The sequence below is a fragment of the Lottia gigantea genome (genome assembly GCF_000327385.1).
Source record: "Lottia gigantea unplaced genomic scaffold LOTGIsca_7, whole genome shotgun sequence".
Classification (NCBI taxonomy): Eukaryota; Metazoa; Mollusca; class Gastropoda; family Lottiidae; genus Lottia; species Lottia gigantea.
Window position 1 is genome coordinate 4,092,824 of NW_008710370.1, and position 17,363 is coordinate 4,110,186.

Consider the following 17,363-nt stretch of genomic DNA (forward strand, 5'->3'; position numbering starts at 1 on the left):
AGGCTGTTTTGCACAGATATCATACAACTCTTCCAATCTGTTAAAACTAAGCAATATAAGACGTATAATAAAGAGTTCTATAAGGCAACGTCGAAGCAAAATGTGAATTTTTAGTAAGAAATACCGTCATCATGTTATGTTATTGTGATCTGGTGGTAGATCACAAATTCTCTACGTCACTTCCGATTTACTCTTTCTGAAATTGCAGGAACCACAGGCATCTGACGAATAATTGGAATGTCCCAAAAAGACGTCAAAAGTGTTCCCCATACACATAAAAAAGCTAGAAAACCTCTTTACCATTCTTTAATATGCTATAATATAGAAGGTTGGTATGGTGTCCAGAGACAACAGTCTATTTCTCCTTTCCTTTCTTGTTATTCTTACTGGAAACTGTTGCTGGATTAAAACCCTGAGCTAATAACTATTGTTTCTTCAAACCTAATAACACGGCTACCTCTTTGTCAATTGCTTTTTGTTTTTTCAACACTCTTGCATTCTACCCTAAAAAGGATTTTTTTCGGTTAAAAATAGGAAATAACGTTTTATCAGGTAATGAAAGTATTATATTACATGGTACATTATGCCTGCAATATGACTTCAGCCCAGCACTGCTAAGTAAAGGAAGACCTAAACAAGTCCATCACAAGATAGTCATTATCAAGTTTGATATTAAAAGAAGTAAAAAAATTGGATGGAGTGTTTTAACTCTGGTTGAGTTGCTGCAGATTTCAAAAATATTATATTCATAAAAAACATTTGATAAAAAACCCATTTTACTTCAATAAATCCATGTGCAACTTTTATCCTTACTTTTCCCTTGATCAGTATTTCACACATAGAGTTTCAGAGAGAAAATCATTTCTACCCACCTTTTCCTGTTTTCCTTGGAATTTTTTCTTCATTTTCTCGATAAGTGAGGCCTCTATTTTCTGGAATAACGGAGTCGGCTGGAAGACAAAATAAAAGAACACAATGACATAAGATTGCAAACACATTATAAGAATATCTAAACCTACTGTACCAAACCTTCATATTGAAATTAACAATATTGTCTTTCTCAATATATATATTGTAAATCTCAATTAAACTTACCTTTCCACTGTATACAAGGCGATATAAACCTCAATTAAACTTACCTTTCGACTGTATACAAGGGGATATAAATCTCAATTAAACTTACCTTTCCACTGTATACAAGGGGATATAAATCTCAATTAAACTTACCTTTCCACTGTATACAAGGGGATATAAATCTCAATTAAACTTACCTTTCCACTGTATACAAGGGGATATAAATCTCAATTAAACTTACCTTTCCACTGTATACAAGGGGATATAAATCTCAATTAAACTTACTTTTCCAATCTTGTGGCCAGTTTTCAACACTGGTATAAATTGAGTTGGTATCACCATATTTTTAGGGTTACCATTTAATTGTGTACAGATGATTTCACTAGTTGAAGGCATATAGGGTTGTAACAGTACTCCAATCAACCATGCAATATTAGCAGCTAAACTTACAACTGATCCTGCTCTTGCTCTGAAATAACAATACTTTGATGCATGTATTACCAAAGAACTTTTATTAGGTGAAAGTGACACTGTTAATGAGCCAAAACAGCTATTTTTTATAATTGGAATATATAGCACAGTCTGACAGAGCGGTTGAAATTTTACATCATTTGCTAAGCATTGTCTAACATATTCGTGTCGTGGGTTCTAATTTTGTTCGGCGTGTGAAAGTCTAGTAGCATTGAAAAAGTCATCTTTATTCATAATTCCAGCAGTTTAAGCTGCTAATAGGTACTAATAACCGGGAAATATCAATGCCAAGAGGTTTGGCCAAGGACTAGCTGCGAGAGAATCCTCCATGATTGGTTCGCCTTTTGCCTTCATCAACAGTTGTTAAGGTAATAACTTACTTTTCGTCTGGTGTACCTTCTACCAAAACCCATGGTTTATTGACCTGCATCATCTCATTTCCTAATCTTGATATACTTAATACATTTCTTATTGAATCACGTAATCTGAAAAATATAATTATAAATCATAATGTTTTGTTACAGTGCTGGCTCTTGTGTATGGAGTGTTTGCAGCAATAGTGCGCTAAAAGAAAGAGTAACTTGCTTTGTTGAAATGATTATATTCTTTATTCTTCTATACAGTTCTCTACAGCATGATTTCAATAAATATAGAGTGAAAAAAATAATCAAAATCATACTTTGCCTGTTCCATATTCTGTATATATATAGTTAATTCTCTACTAATTAAAGCCACTGTCTGTAAGTCTTCTGATGTTAAGTTTATCTCTTGTATCGTGCCATTAAAACTGCTACTTACAAACGCCAGTCCTCTGAAACATGGACAAGGGTCTGAACTATTCAAAGATAGTAGATATGATATTTTGTCTCATTTCTTTGTAATATTGGGTAAATAATCATTGGAGTCTATGATGTGGGTAAAAAGTGAAATTTTCTATACATAGCTACATCAAACATCTCTTTTTATCTAAAATGCACAAGCTTGAAGACACATTGCTTCAGGCTTTAGAGGATCAGTCCTGTTTATTTTTCAGCAGTTATGGAGTTATTTTTGTAAAGTACGGTTCTAACGAGTTAACATATTTAAACAAACGAATCTGTTACATTTTGTTTAAATATGTTAATGAGTAAGACACGTAGAATATATGACTTGTATCATAAATAGCTTTTTTTTCTTTCTTGTTTTTAAGAATAATTTGCTTAAAATGTGTGATTGGGGAAAAGCATGGCCTATTATCAGCAAATTGTTGTTGTTGCATACTTGGATAACTTAACATGAAAGTAGGTGGAGCTTAGGTATGGTACAACCAGTCAATTTTGTTGTGCTTCTACATCATTGGATAACACGATAACATGATCAATGCCGTAATAAGCTGTCAATCATTTTATTTATGTTACAAACCTATTTATTCTACAGTTAAATAAAGTGGAGTTTTCATGTTTATTGTTTGAATGGGAGCTGAATGTGTGTAAACCATCTTGGCTTGACAATGTTTACATAGAATATAGACAAAGTTATCACTGCAATGTCATCCTTACCGGTTGATAAAATTTCCTAAATTATTTAACAGTTCACTATTATTCTTCAACAAAAAATCATCCCAACTAAATGCAGTGTCCTACAAAATAACAAAACAGCACAAAAACAGTTAGCAAATACATATATATTGATATTTATAGAAGACAAAAAATGAAAAATATCAATAGTGTAGCTTGCTTGACAGACAAGGTAATATACGTCCACTGGTAGCTTTGATTTTAAATAAGTATATTTGGCAAAACGGGTTTCTTTTTTATTCATTATAAATAATTTCCCCAAGATTCATAGAAATCCGTCGATTATTGTGCGTGTCTAAGTGTTGATGAGCTTAACACTGAATGCGGAATGTTCAGAATGTCCTAATACTCAGAAGTCGGAATTCGCAGAGTATTCTTTACTAAAAACAAGTTGATGCCTTACCTGCGCTTCTGGTCTAACAAACAGAAGATAGAATCTAAAGATATCAGCTGGTATTCCTGTATCTTGAGCATTATCACCAAATACACCCACACCTCGACTTTTAGAAAACTTTGTATCTTCATAATTCAAAAATTCTACAAAATATAAATACGTATATATGAATATTAAAACAGAACCTAACAAAACCAGAGTTCACACTATTCGATCATGCAGACGTATATATACAAAAAATAAACTTGATCTGTATCTGACATACCTGTCTATTTGTAAGTAAACCAGAAACACTAACCTGTATCTGACATACCTATCTATTTGTAAGTAAATCAAAAATAGTTACCTTTATCTGACATACCTGTCTATTTGTAAGCAAATCAGAAATACTTACCTGTATCTGACATACCTATCTATTTGTAAGTAAATCAAAAATAGTGACCTGTATCTGACATACCTGTCTATTTGTAAGTAAATCAAAAATAGTGACCTGTATCTGACATACCTGTCTATTTGTAAGTAAATCAAAAACACTAACCTGTATCTGACATACCTATATCTTTGTAAGTAAATCAAAAATAGTGACCTGTATCTGACATACCTGTCTATTTGTAAGTAAATCAAAAACACTAACCTGTATCTGACATACCTGTCTATTTGTAAGTAAATCAGAAATGCTAACCTGTATACGACATCCCTGACAATTTGTAGTTAAATCAAAAACACCTACCTGTATCTGACATACCTGTCTAATTGCAAGTTAATCAGAAACACTAACCTGTATTTGACATCCTTGTCTATTTGTAAGTAAATAAATAAATAAATAAATAAATAAAAGAAATTACCTTTATCTGACACCCTCTTACTATTTGTAAGTAAATCAGAAACACTAACCTGTATCTGGCATCTCTGTCTATTTGTAAATAAATCAAAAAACACTAGCCTGTATCTGACATACCTGTCCATTTGTAAGTAAATCAGAAACACTAACCTGTATCTTACATACCTATCTCTTTGTAAGTAAATCAAAAATAGTGACCTATTTCTGACATACCCATCTATTTGTAAGTAAATCAGACACACTAACCTGTATCTGACATCACTGTCTATTTGTAAGTGAAAAAGAAACACTAACCTGTATCTGACATACCTGTCTATTTGTAAGTAATTCAGACACACTAGCCTGTATCTGACATCCCTGACTATTTGTAAGTAAATCAAAAACACTAACCTGTAGCTGACATATGACTTATCAATGTAAAGTTATCATTAGCTCCTAGTAATGTACAGGGAAATATAACACTATGGAATGGCACATTATCTTTACCCAGAAAATGAATCAACTCAACCTACAAAGACAATGACGACTCGTCATTTCAAGATACTCTGTAATATATAGAGAAGACATATAAATAGAAATAATGAGTAAAATTTCTAATTTTTGAAGGAACTGTGCGATTTGTAGTACCTCCCAGGGGAGGAACCCCAACCCACACATTTACTTGGGTCACTTGTCTACAATCAAACAGACTAACTGGGATAATTTGTTTGGTATTGCACAACTTATACCCTTCGCTGATTCAGATTAAAGTATCACTTAAATCAATCTACTATAATATATTTCATATTCATTTCATGCTCACTTCGATCATATTAAACATGGACCAGTAAAACTATTTATACCTCATTAGGATTTTTCCACCATTTCTCCCAATCTTTAGTATATGTAGCAGCTATAGAGACGTAACCAATAGTTATTTCAAACCACACATAAAATACCTACAATATTAAATCATGGTCAAAATCTACTATGTTATTAGAAATATGGAATCGTTTGGCATCTCGTAACTCCAATCTGTAAATGAGTTTGCCAATCTGGTATCCCTGGTAATTTGGTTGTCAGGAATACATAGAATCTGACAAAATAAGCAATCATTGAAATTGAGGCCAACAGGTAAGAATATTTTGGTAAATATCCAGACAGCTTTATAACTCGGCGAATTTTAATTAATTAAAAGAACTTTTTTTATTGGAATATGTTGCCTATACATATAAAATCATAGTTTCATGTTAATATCAACAAAACTAAACGTAAAAATAGCTATGTTCAAGCGTGCTCATTGGTCGGCGGTCGCCACCAGAAATATTTGACATCATATTATATTTTTTTCAACTTCAGTACTCGACGTTTACTATATCAAGAAAAACACACTAGAAATATGTAATAGTTGAAGAGAAGATGATTTTTCGGTTAGTAGTTTTCATATGGATAAATAGCGAAATAGTGATACAGTATCAGCCTACTTAAAATAGTCACAGTATAATATGAGAATTGAATTGACCGACATTTAGAAGCGGAGATATTCTCTAACGATGACGACACGGCGTGTAAATTGTGTTCAAACGTTATTAAAGAATTATTATATACCATAATGTATTCTCTTGTGTTTTGTTATATACTCACAATATATCACATGAGGCTAAATTTCACGAGCAAGAATATGATTTTTTTAATATAGGCCTACGAGCACAATCATCTGTAATATTTCAAGAATAATCCTCATTCTTCAACATGAATGACGGGTGATAGTATTAAATACGGCGGTCAAAAGACGGACAGACAGTCTTTATATATTTTGTTCATTAATCAATTTTAGCTTTATAAGAGCATGATAGCTTTAAGAACATTTAATAGCAAGTTGTAGCTTGGTTTGTCTACCTGGTATTCCATAACAAAAATGGTTAATAGTATTTGTGTACATAGTAAACATATTGGACAACTAGAAGTGTGTAAGGTCAATCATATACCTTATCAGTAAAACCTTCTAATGGTACTGGTATACCCCATTTTAAGTCTCTGGTAATACATCTTGGTTTTAATCCATCTCGAATCCATGAATTAGTTATAACTTTAGCGTTTTGTGACCATATACCATTGTCGAAAACTTTGTCTATATGTTGTCTAAACTCAGATTCTAACTGTAATAAAACACTATGGAATTGAACTATGTTTATACCAATATTCATAGTTGGACAAACAGTAGTGGTAAGATTGGAGTTTTCGGGGTTTTGGTTGTCTTCATGTTGAACATTGTCTCCATGGACTGAATATTTTGTGTATTGGACCCAATTCTGACCGATGTAATGTAAAGAGATTTTAGTTTATATAATATTAGTTACCTTGGGTAAATCTAAAAATAAATGTTGAGTTGCTTTTACTTTTGGGATGTTGGTACAAGATTTACATTTAGGGTTGATCAATTCTACAGCATTAATTAATTTACCACAGCCATCACATTGATCACCTCTAGCATCATCATAGCTACACAAAGGACATATACCACTGACAAACCTATCAGCTAAAATCCTGGAATACAACAGACATCACTTTAAATATAGAACTTATTCCACTCACAAACCTATCAGCTATAAACCTAGAATACAACAGACATCACTTTAAATATAGAACATATACCACTCACAAACCTATCAGCTAGAAACCAAGAATACGACATACATCACTTTAATTATAGTACAAATATCACTCACAAATCTATCAGCTAGAGACCTAGATTACAACAGATATCACTTTTATTATAGTACAAGTACCACTATCAAACCTATCAGCTAAAAACCTGGAATACAGCAGACATCACTTATTAAAGTACAAATATCACTCACAAAACTATCAGCTAGAAACTTGGAATACACCAGACATCACTTTAATCATAGTACAAATATCACTCACAAACCTATCAGCTAAAAAACCTGGAATACAACAGACATCACTTTAAATATAGAACATATTCCACTCACAAACCTATCAGCTAGAAACATAGAATACAACAGACATCACACTAAATATAGTACAAATACCAATCTCCAACCTATCAGCTAGAAACGTAGAAGACAACAGACATCATATTAAATATAGTACATAGACCACACACAAACCTACCAGCTAGAAACAACAAACATCACACTAAATATAGAACAAATACCACTCTCAAACCTATCAGCTAGAAATCTAGAATACACCAGACATCACTTTAAATACAGTACGTAAACCACTCACAAAGTACACACGCCTATCTTAGAATATAACAGGCATTAAACATAGTTTTTCATACAAAACATTTCATGTGGGCGTCAATGAAGTCACGAAAAATTCACAAATGAATGGCCGTGCCATAGCAATTTTTATGTGGTTTATGAATGAATTACATGTATATTCAAATAATTTTAAATCGTGTCCGAAAAACATAGCATAATATTGGTCACAGATAAGCTATATGGAAAGCAACATTTTACCTGTTACAATTATCACAATGTAATTGATCTACCCAGTCTTTTATGATATAACCATTATTATATAACTTCCAAAATATATCTTGAACAATTCTGAAAATTAAAAAAATTTCTTTAAGGAATCTTAATCTTAGGATCACCCAAAAAATAATCGTGTTTTGAAACTAGACCAAAATTTGTAATGAAAAACACTTACTTTTTAAAAGTTTTTTTTCACAACAATTAATTACGTTTGTTAAATGGATTTATGGAATTACCGTTGTTAAGTTACAATTATGCTTTATCACATAAGGACTTCGCGATTAGTGACGTCATAAAACGCTTAGTTGAAGTGGAATTGCAGGAACAACAGACGTCTGATTGAAAATTGGAATGGTGCAAATTTATACTACCTTTGTCCCCGATACACATAAATAATTTAGAAAACCTCTTTACATTGATTATATGGATGGAAGAAAAATTATATAGGTACATGTATTTGGTTTCTTGTTAATTCTTACTCGGTGTGTTCAGTAGAAGTTGTACGGCTAAAACGATCAAAAGATATATTGAACCAATCATAGATCTCTGTATGTAACTTATAATATTTATCACAAATTTCTTGTGGTGTTACACCATCTTCTAATGCTTTATTCTCGGTTGCTGTACCATATTCATCAGTTCCGCACAAATACACAGAATTATAGTTCCGCAGTCGACAGTATCTGAAAATGTAAGCTGTAATTATCTTTAACCATATCTATCCGTTGCATGCACAATCCTATATTCTGGTCATTAGAGACCTCCCCTGGCAGACCATACGTCAATTCAGTTTATCCAATCAGTAATCTCATAACATTTGGTGTAAAAGGATGTTGATTGAAAATGGCGACCTCCATTGAATTATTGAAAATGTTGCAGTTTAGCATCGATTCCCTTTTCGATAAGCCAATGATATGAAACTTGACAAAAAGTTACTAGCATGTTTCCTTAATATTCATAAAAGATTTCAGAGAATTCTAAAGCTTCCGACCATCTTTAAGGAATTATCGAAGTTTTCAAGTGGGACTTTTCAGGTACTGGCGAAATGGAAGGTGACATAATTCATTGGTGGAGTCGTAATTGCCAAATCACTGATTCGCATCTCATTTCATATAAATAAAGATATTCAGATGAGGTGTAAAGATTATAGAAGAAATTGTTTCCATTCATTCTCTGAAAACTATTATAGCTCAATAAAGTAATAATTCAAACATTTTCCCGCAATATTTTGTTTAGAAGAATCTAATTGGTCTAGAAGTAAACTCTCAAAATCAAAATAATCAAAATTAATGACCATAGGCGTAATGACCGAAGTCATGTTGGTTTGCCCAAAATTTTCCCATGAATTGTTTTCGGGTTGTTGCCCGATATTTTTTCGTTCGCTGCCCAAAGAGATAATACTTGGGAGGGAAAATTTACCTGGAAAAGGCATCACCACTTAATACACAACCAATAATATTACCTAGATGTGGTACATTATTCACATAAGGTTCGGCACTACATATCATTATATTCCTCTCCCCTGGTACTGGCAAACTAAAATATAATAATAATACTAATAATACTAATAATCTCTTTATTTTACATGGTCAGAATGGTCATCATCATGTTTAGAAACATCCGTCTCTATGCCAGTCTCTGATAGTTATTTAGAAAAATGTCGACTGGTGTTGAGACAGAAAAACTTGGCCCCGTTAAATGGGGACTTTAAGCATCTCCGCAGGTGCGGGAGTATTAAACCTATTTAGATACATCGGATCTGCAAAACTCAGATATATTTGGAAAGATAAATATTTTTTGTAGTTCTGTCATATGATCATGTTCTCCCTACACCACTTATGTCAGGTCTCCGGTTCCATCAAAGTGTTTTATAACGAAACTGATCTAAAACTGCCATCTAAAACTGCGTGCACAGCCAAAAGGTCAAAGAGTCACGTCGAAAGTTAGTTAAGGTGATGCCCAACACAGATTTACAGTCAACTTAAACGTAATTTAATATTATATTAGAGAAAACGCATCTTGGGAACGTTGTGTATGTTTTCTCACTCTACCCCAGCCGACTCAAAATATCTAAAGGCTGAAATAGAGGCAGATAGGAACATATATATAACACTGAAAATATCTCAGGTCTCGATAGAGTTCTGTATACATATCACTGTAACTGCAGCTAAACGATTTTAAAGAGCATTTTACTGTTCTCTGAATTTTTATAAAATTGGCCCTGCCAAATCATCTATAATGGCACATTGCATTGCATTGACTTTAAAGTTGCAATTTTAACTACTGTTATAACTACAACTTTAATTACATTGGATGTTTTCTCTCTCTAAGTTCTGGTAATTTAGCTACACCATCTCGCCAGCATTTTTTGGCTGCACTCAGTTCTTCTTCTGTCACCGACTTTTTTACCTGAAATAATTCAGATTAGTAATAGGTTAATTATTGCTAAGCTCTTAGTTATGATTTGCTGTAGGAACGTATTATCCAGATGAAATACCCCCATATTTACTGTATATCTAGGGCTATAACCCAGGAATACTTGTCGAATCAAATTCAAACCTAACCAAAATATGTTTAGGATACTGGTATCAACAGTGCACTATGGATTGTGTTACCCTTAATATTATAATCTGCATTTCCAGTAGGAGCAAGCAGTAATTGTTTGGTGTTTTTTAAGTCATCGCAAGCTTTTGGCTTGAAATGTCTCTTGGATGTAAGGCTGGTGTAACAGTTCTTCCAATGCCAGCACAACCACTCAATAATCTGAATATTTGGGTGTCGACTCTTTCATGGGTGGGATGATGCTCTCAAGTATTATCAGATCAAGTAGTTCTTAAATAACTGTGTTAGGATTTGACAAACCAAATCTACATTTATCTATTTGCTATACTTTACTATAATTTTCATATTTAATCGATGTTGTTTATATTTTTGCAAATTATACTAGTATATGGACCGCGTACGAATCCCTGAAATCAGACGGCTTTGACAAACAAACGATCGCACAGAAACCCACTTCAGAAAATTCCATTGCAGGTGTTAAAGGGACAGATGCGCCATTTTTTTTATCAATCATATTTCAGTCTCAAAGCGGAATTTGTTAAGCTAGGCCAGTGATAGTGTTCACAGCTCACCATGGGAATTTGAGCCTTCAAATCCATGCTTGTCAAGAATTATCCGTTATGTTAACGTCAATTTAAGATACTCTGTGATATATAGAAAAGACATAAAAGTAAATAGTGAGTATAATTCCAAGTTTGAAATCCTTTTTAAACGAATTATGCGATTTTCGTACATTTCTAGTACTTCTGAAGACTATACATTTATTCAAGACTAAATCCCACACCAAAATGACACACCTGTCCCTATTATTATAGTCTATTACATGATCTCATCAATATACATAAACAAATTTCATCCAACTTTCATCAAGAATCATATAAAAAATGTAGCTGTGTTGTCTTACTAAAGGTTTATAAGAAGTACTAACCTCATCATTGTCTGTAGGTTTACTAGTTAGACTATCAGGGGATGGCATGGCTGGTTGACTTAATAAAGATTCCTGTAAAACAGTATAGATACACAATGAGTTTTTTTGAGTGATTTCTTCTCCGTCACACATAACAATCTAACATCTCGCTACTGGGCGAGTTATTGTTTTATCTAATTCCATATCAGAACAGAAGAGAAATACCCAAACAGTTCCAGATTGCTTATTCCATTTTATTAATGAAGTATTTGTTCCATCCCAGGTCTATACGTTTGGGAGAATCAAACCCTCTCTTTCCAGAAAGCTAAAAAGATTCACATTCATTCCTTATACTGGATCAATTTTCACGATTTTTGCATCGATAGCATGATTAATAGGCCTAAGTATAGGATGAAAGACGAACGATGGTCTGCATGATATTTAAAACTACCATCTCGATGGAAAGGGTTTAAAAAATGCAAAAACCCGAAGCGAAGTGTTTCATCTTATTTAGAAACCAGGAGGTCCAATATTTTACTAGTATTTTTTTTGGGGGGGCGAATAAGGTTTCGCTGAACACTTTTGTGCGACAGTACAACCACAGCATGTTCATGACGGTTACCTTGATAACGAGATAACTGTAGACGAAATTGAAAATTGCAAATGTTTAATCAAATGTATATGTAAATTATTCAACTATGTGTTTAATAATGACATATTACCACAGAATTGGTCAAAATGTGTTCTTGTACCTGTCCCTAAAAAGGCTAATGTAAATGACGTCAACAATTGTATAGGGGGATCACTATGAAGTCTACTATAAGAAAATTATTCTCAATCATAATTAAAAGCCCTTATTCAAATGGGCTAACGATAACAACATTTTGATTAAGAACCAATTTGGATTCTAGGCAAACAAGAGAACAGACAATCAATTATAACCAAAACGTTCTCAGGAGGCAAACAATTATTTTGGTGCTTTGTTGACTGCAGTAAATGTTTTGACAGGCTAAATAGAAATCCTGTATTCATTAAATTGAAAGAACAGGATGTTTGCGCAAAACTGATTCAATGTATAAAATATATGTATAACCATGTCAATATTTGTGTCCAACATTGTGGATCATTGTCGCACCTATTCCTATCGTTTGCTGGGATGAAGCAAGGTGATAACCTCTCGCTACTTTTATTCCTATTGTATATAAATGATTTTAACTTGTTCAGAAATTGACCATTGACATTAACAGCTTTGGATTTGAGGCATCTTCGACTAGATTACATGAATATTGTGTGAAATGGGGATTGACTGAAAATAAAAGTCTTGTCGCTTTATTAAAAAATAAGGTACCTGTAGAATGTGTCAAATCTTTAAATTATCTAGGTGTTATGCTAACCTGCAATGGTTATTTTAATTCCTGTCAAAATTATTTATCAATTATTAAAAAATGTGCGCTTATTTTCATTTATGAAAAAGAAAATGCTAATACTTATATGAATAGACATTACAGGTGGTCTAATGACTTGGAAAAATGGCAGTTCGTCTCACATGTTCATAATGAATTCATAATGAGCTAAATTAGTAGAGACTTGTTATTTTTTATTTTTTAATCATACCGTGTCCTTGAGTCTAAATTGAAAAGGTTCCACTGGATGCATGTCGATTGAGGAAAGACAAAGCTGACAATAGTTGGAGTAAAGGGTTATTGAAGCATTTAACTTCTTTTTGAGAGCCGGTCAATAAGGAGAAGATATACCAGGAGAAGATCACATTATTCTTCAAGATAGTAGTAGGGCCTAAGTGACCGCTGTTTGCTATATACCGAAGTAGATCAAGAAAGAGGGAATATTTTAAAATGACTCTTGGATCGCGGTTTGACTTTTATTACCTCGTCAAAAACCTTTGTCTAATTCACCAATTTTATCGTTGGTTGAAGAATTCCAGCAAATATTTAAACTCAATTTTTTTCTTTCGTGAACGTCTTGACCTCGGTAAGCGTAGGCTATCAAAATTGTTGAAAACCACCCGACAGCGCGATAGACAATAGTATCCTGAATGTTTGCTTTTGGTGTACATATACATGTGGTAAATGTAACCAATTTTGAACATGGGGCTTTAACGAACTTGAAGAACGATTACACACTGTTAAAATTATAAACAGACTTTACACCTAAATAGGTGCTGCTTTATACCTAATATGGTGTATCATATACACTTTAGTGGGTGTATCTAAAACGCTACACTGGTGGTAATTTTGATTACACCCCAGATCGTGTTACGTAGTGTAGTGTAGTATTTTGGCCCATTATTCTGGTGTTAGTAATATAGGGGGCCCACAATTATGGCGTAAGCTTTACACTGTAGAAGTGTTAAATACACTTTACTGGGTGAAGAAATGAGATCACATAATAGGAATATACATCATTTTCAAAATAAAGAAATAATATTTCAACAATTCAACACAGGTTAAATATATATATATTCAAACACAAAAGAAACACAAGTCTAGATGGGGCATAGGCATACATGTTATTTATGTTATGTTACAATTATGTCCGTAGAATCTCCAATCACATCAATTTGGACTTTGGTCGCTGTCAGTTTAAAATGGCAGCTGGGTCGATCACGTGAACAGATTGGCATACTGGGAAATATTGATTTCGAACACCAATTTCAGTGTAACTCTGTATTGCAAAATTACACAAAAATTGCCCCATTAATGCTTTCACATATGAAAATTCTTCCGAATTTTAAGTCTTCGGAAATGTGTCATTTTGATAATTTGATGTGTTTAGAGTTTACTGATTTAAGATGATTTGGGGGAAAATTAGGTTTTATATTATATAACTTGCAATTCTAGAAAAAAAATCAAACGAAAATTTCAAAGGCCATCAAAAAGAAATCCATTCATTCATATAATTTGCTAATTTTTCATCACGCTCAAATATTTTCAAAATAACTTAGAATTTAAATCTTCAAATAATAATATAAAAAATAACAAAAATATAATAGTCTACATACCACCGTGCTTAATTTCTGTAACTTGAAGATCAGAACCCGAAAAACTTGTGTGTCATGGATGCAATTAATATCTTGACTGTTTGAAATTGTCCTCGGTAAGCGACCCTTTTTTCCAAATTCATGACCTTTTTAACCTGATTATTATTTAAAGAGGCGATCTTATTTCTTAATGGGTTGGAACGATTAGGAGCTCAAATTCGTGAAAACTATACACCAAAATCTAGAGATATGTTTCCCTTAATAGGGATATTTTTAACTTTCAAATCGGAAAAAAACAGAATTTCCTGATCCCAGTTTCTTAATGAAGCCTAGGCCTGTACAGTTGGGAGAATCAAACCCTCCCTGCCCCGAAATCTTACCTCTACCTTTCTGAAAATAAATAATTATCCACATATTTAAAAAAAAAAATAATTAAACGCCTTTAAATCAAATACAAGTTGAAAAGTAGATAAATAGGCGTTAATAGAATATGTACATATTCCTAACGGGTTTTCATACTGTCCCTTTAAAACATACAAATCGCAAAAGTAATCTGTCAAGCATAACATACCCAAATACACGACTGAACGCCTGAACCGGGGTCATAATCTTTTTGGACGCCCAAATGAGAGGCGTTAGTTTAACCGAATTTCTTTCTACACCGGAAATCAGTGACATTCTGACGTAAACAGTAGCGTCTCCATTTATTTTTTATTTAGTGAAAACAATACATTTTTCAAAAAAAAAAAAAAAAACTGAAAGGGATTGGAAGCAGGTTAATTATTGTCTCTCCCCATAAACATATACAGATAAAACATAATCATTATATAGCCGTTGACAGTTAGTTGTCGACTGGGGTAGAGTCAGAAAAACTAGGTCTTGTTTCATAGGGATTTTCCACACCTCCAATGGTGAGATAAGATGAGATTATCACACGCCGATCGAGATCGGAACCTACGGCCGATTTGGCACTTTTGCGAGACGTTCAGAACACATTTCGTTTTGAATATTTGAAAAAAAAAAGAAATTTAAATACAAGAAAGGATCTAGTGAATTCCACAATCGGATTATAGAGGCGAAGAATTCTCTAACATTTTGACTGTTTTCAAGTGTATGTTAGTGTGGTTATTTGGTGGTATATCAGAGAGATAGTAATCTTTTTATATAGACAAAGCTTTATGGAACAACAATCACTGGTTAAAGTTTTATGCAACGTTTCGACGTGTTTCCCCCGTCGTCCTCAGGCACATAATGAGAAGAAGTGATGGGCAAACTATATATACATTAATGCTTATTATTAAGAACACACAAGAGAAAATGGTTTATTGATACATTACATTAAATTTTAACAGGTACAATAAGAGGTATATAATTCTTAAAATAACATACAGGCTGATTAAGTAAAATAATTGAAGTAAAGTAAATGAATTAAAAAAGAGATTAATTGAAGATTAAATAAACAACTATTGCTAGTATTGGAGTCTTTTATTAATAGAAATTACATTGTTCATATAACTAACTATGCTTAAAGTTGGAAATTGTTTTTGAATATGAATAATTACAAGTTGATAAGTTTATCATATGCATGCGATTCAAAAACAATTTCCAACTTTAAGCAGTGATTGTTGTTCCATAAAGCTGTGTCTATATATCGTACTCACAATTGCTAAATGCCATTCAAAGACTTTAGACAGTAATCTTTTTGTTTCTTAAAGTTGGCTCACACCGATTTCTTTATAAAGTAGAGCATGGCCGATGCCCTTCATTGCTCACATATTGTACAGAGTACGTCTAGTTCGAGGCCTTTTAATTTGTTAGATACTGCACTTTTTGTTATTTACTGCACTATGGTGGCCCATGAGCGCCATAGCTGTTTTATTATTTTATTCATGAAAATACCTTTCTTTTGAATTTGAATTCATTTTTATTTCACTTTCATTTTGTTTTTAAATTCATTTTACTTTCATTTCGTTTTTTATTTTACTTTCGTTTTGTTTTTAAAATAATCTTACTTTCATTTTGTTTTTAATTTTCGGGGAAGGGAGGGTTTGATTCTCCCAAATGTACAGGCCTAGGGTGGAGCAGACACTTTATTTAGAAATTAGGATTAAGGGTCTTGATATTGGGTTTTCTTCTGTTCTTATTCTGATCTGAAATTAGAAAAAGTAACTCGCCCGATGGGTGAGAAGTATAGTATCTGTTATGTACTGATTGTTTTTAGTTTACTATGAACAATATTATCATTTAAGTTCTTATTTTTTGAATATGCAACTATCATTTTCTGCTTATAGACATGGGGGAATTTCTCTTGAAGGCTCTTATAGTGGGCATGAACTATCTTGCTTGCTCGATTGCTTGTTGTATTAAACAAAGGGTGCTATGCCTACATTATGATGAATATTTAGTCCTATAGGTCTTGCTGTATTTAATGTCTCAATCCAATGGGCCTCCCTAGATTGACGGAATTTGGTAGTTTCATCTTCGGGCAAGTCAATTTCTATACGCTCAATTGGGATTAGGGTGAGATCGTCTATTGAATGGTCGTCGAGGTTGAAATGATTAGAAACAGGCTTGTCTTTCTTTAATTTGATGTCTGACCTATGAGCATTAAAGCGAGTTCGTAAATTATTCTTAGTTTCTCCTACATATTGTTTCGGGCATTTCTTGCATGAAATTAAATATATTACATTCGAATGTTCACATGTTAGATGTTCCTGGATCGGGTACCTTTTATTCGTAGAGTTGCTTACAAAATAATGAGTTTCTGATATAAAGGGACATGTTTTGCATCTACTGGACAAACATGGAGCACTTCTTAAACCTGGAGGTACTTCGGCATAAAGTCTGTTTTTAGCTGCTATCTGTGCTAAGGTGGAATTTTTTATGTTTCGTAAAAATCGTTTAGAGTACCCACACTCTTTCAGTTTTGAGAAAACAATCGTACAGGCTTGGTTGAAATCGGAAGATCTTGTACAAATTCGATGAAATCGTAAAACTTGTGACTTAATTATACCAGAAAAGGTATGTTTGGGGAAAGGAGCTCTTGTGCAAGAGTTGATGAGTATCAGTTCT

The 17,363-nt window shown here is 33.0% G+C and overlaps 1 protein-coding gene across 1 annotated transcript; it reads right to left on the reverse strand.

Annotated features, from left to right (window-relative positions):
* Positions 1-824: 824 nt before the first annotated feature.
* On the reverse strand, positions 825-10,224 carry LOTGIDRAFT_107815 (hypothetical protein; the record flags this gene model as incomplete). Its single annotated transcript, XM_009065656.1, has 14 exons — positions 825-950; positions 1,360-1,543; positions 1,926-2,030; positions 2,225-2,356; positions 3,084-3,163; positions 3,505-3,638; positions 4,727-4,844; positions 5,179-5,274; positions 6,304-6,474; positions 6,676-6,862; positions 7,807-7,896; positions 8,304-8,507; positions 9,244-9,360; positions 10,133-10,224. Coding segments are annotated over 14 exons (1,836 nt in total), but the record flags the coding sequence as incomplete, so codon positions are not given.
* Positions 10,225-17,363: the final 7,139 nt, after the last annotated feature.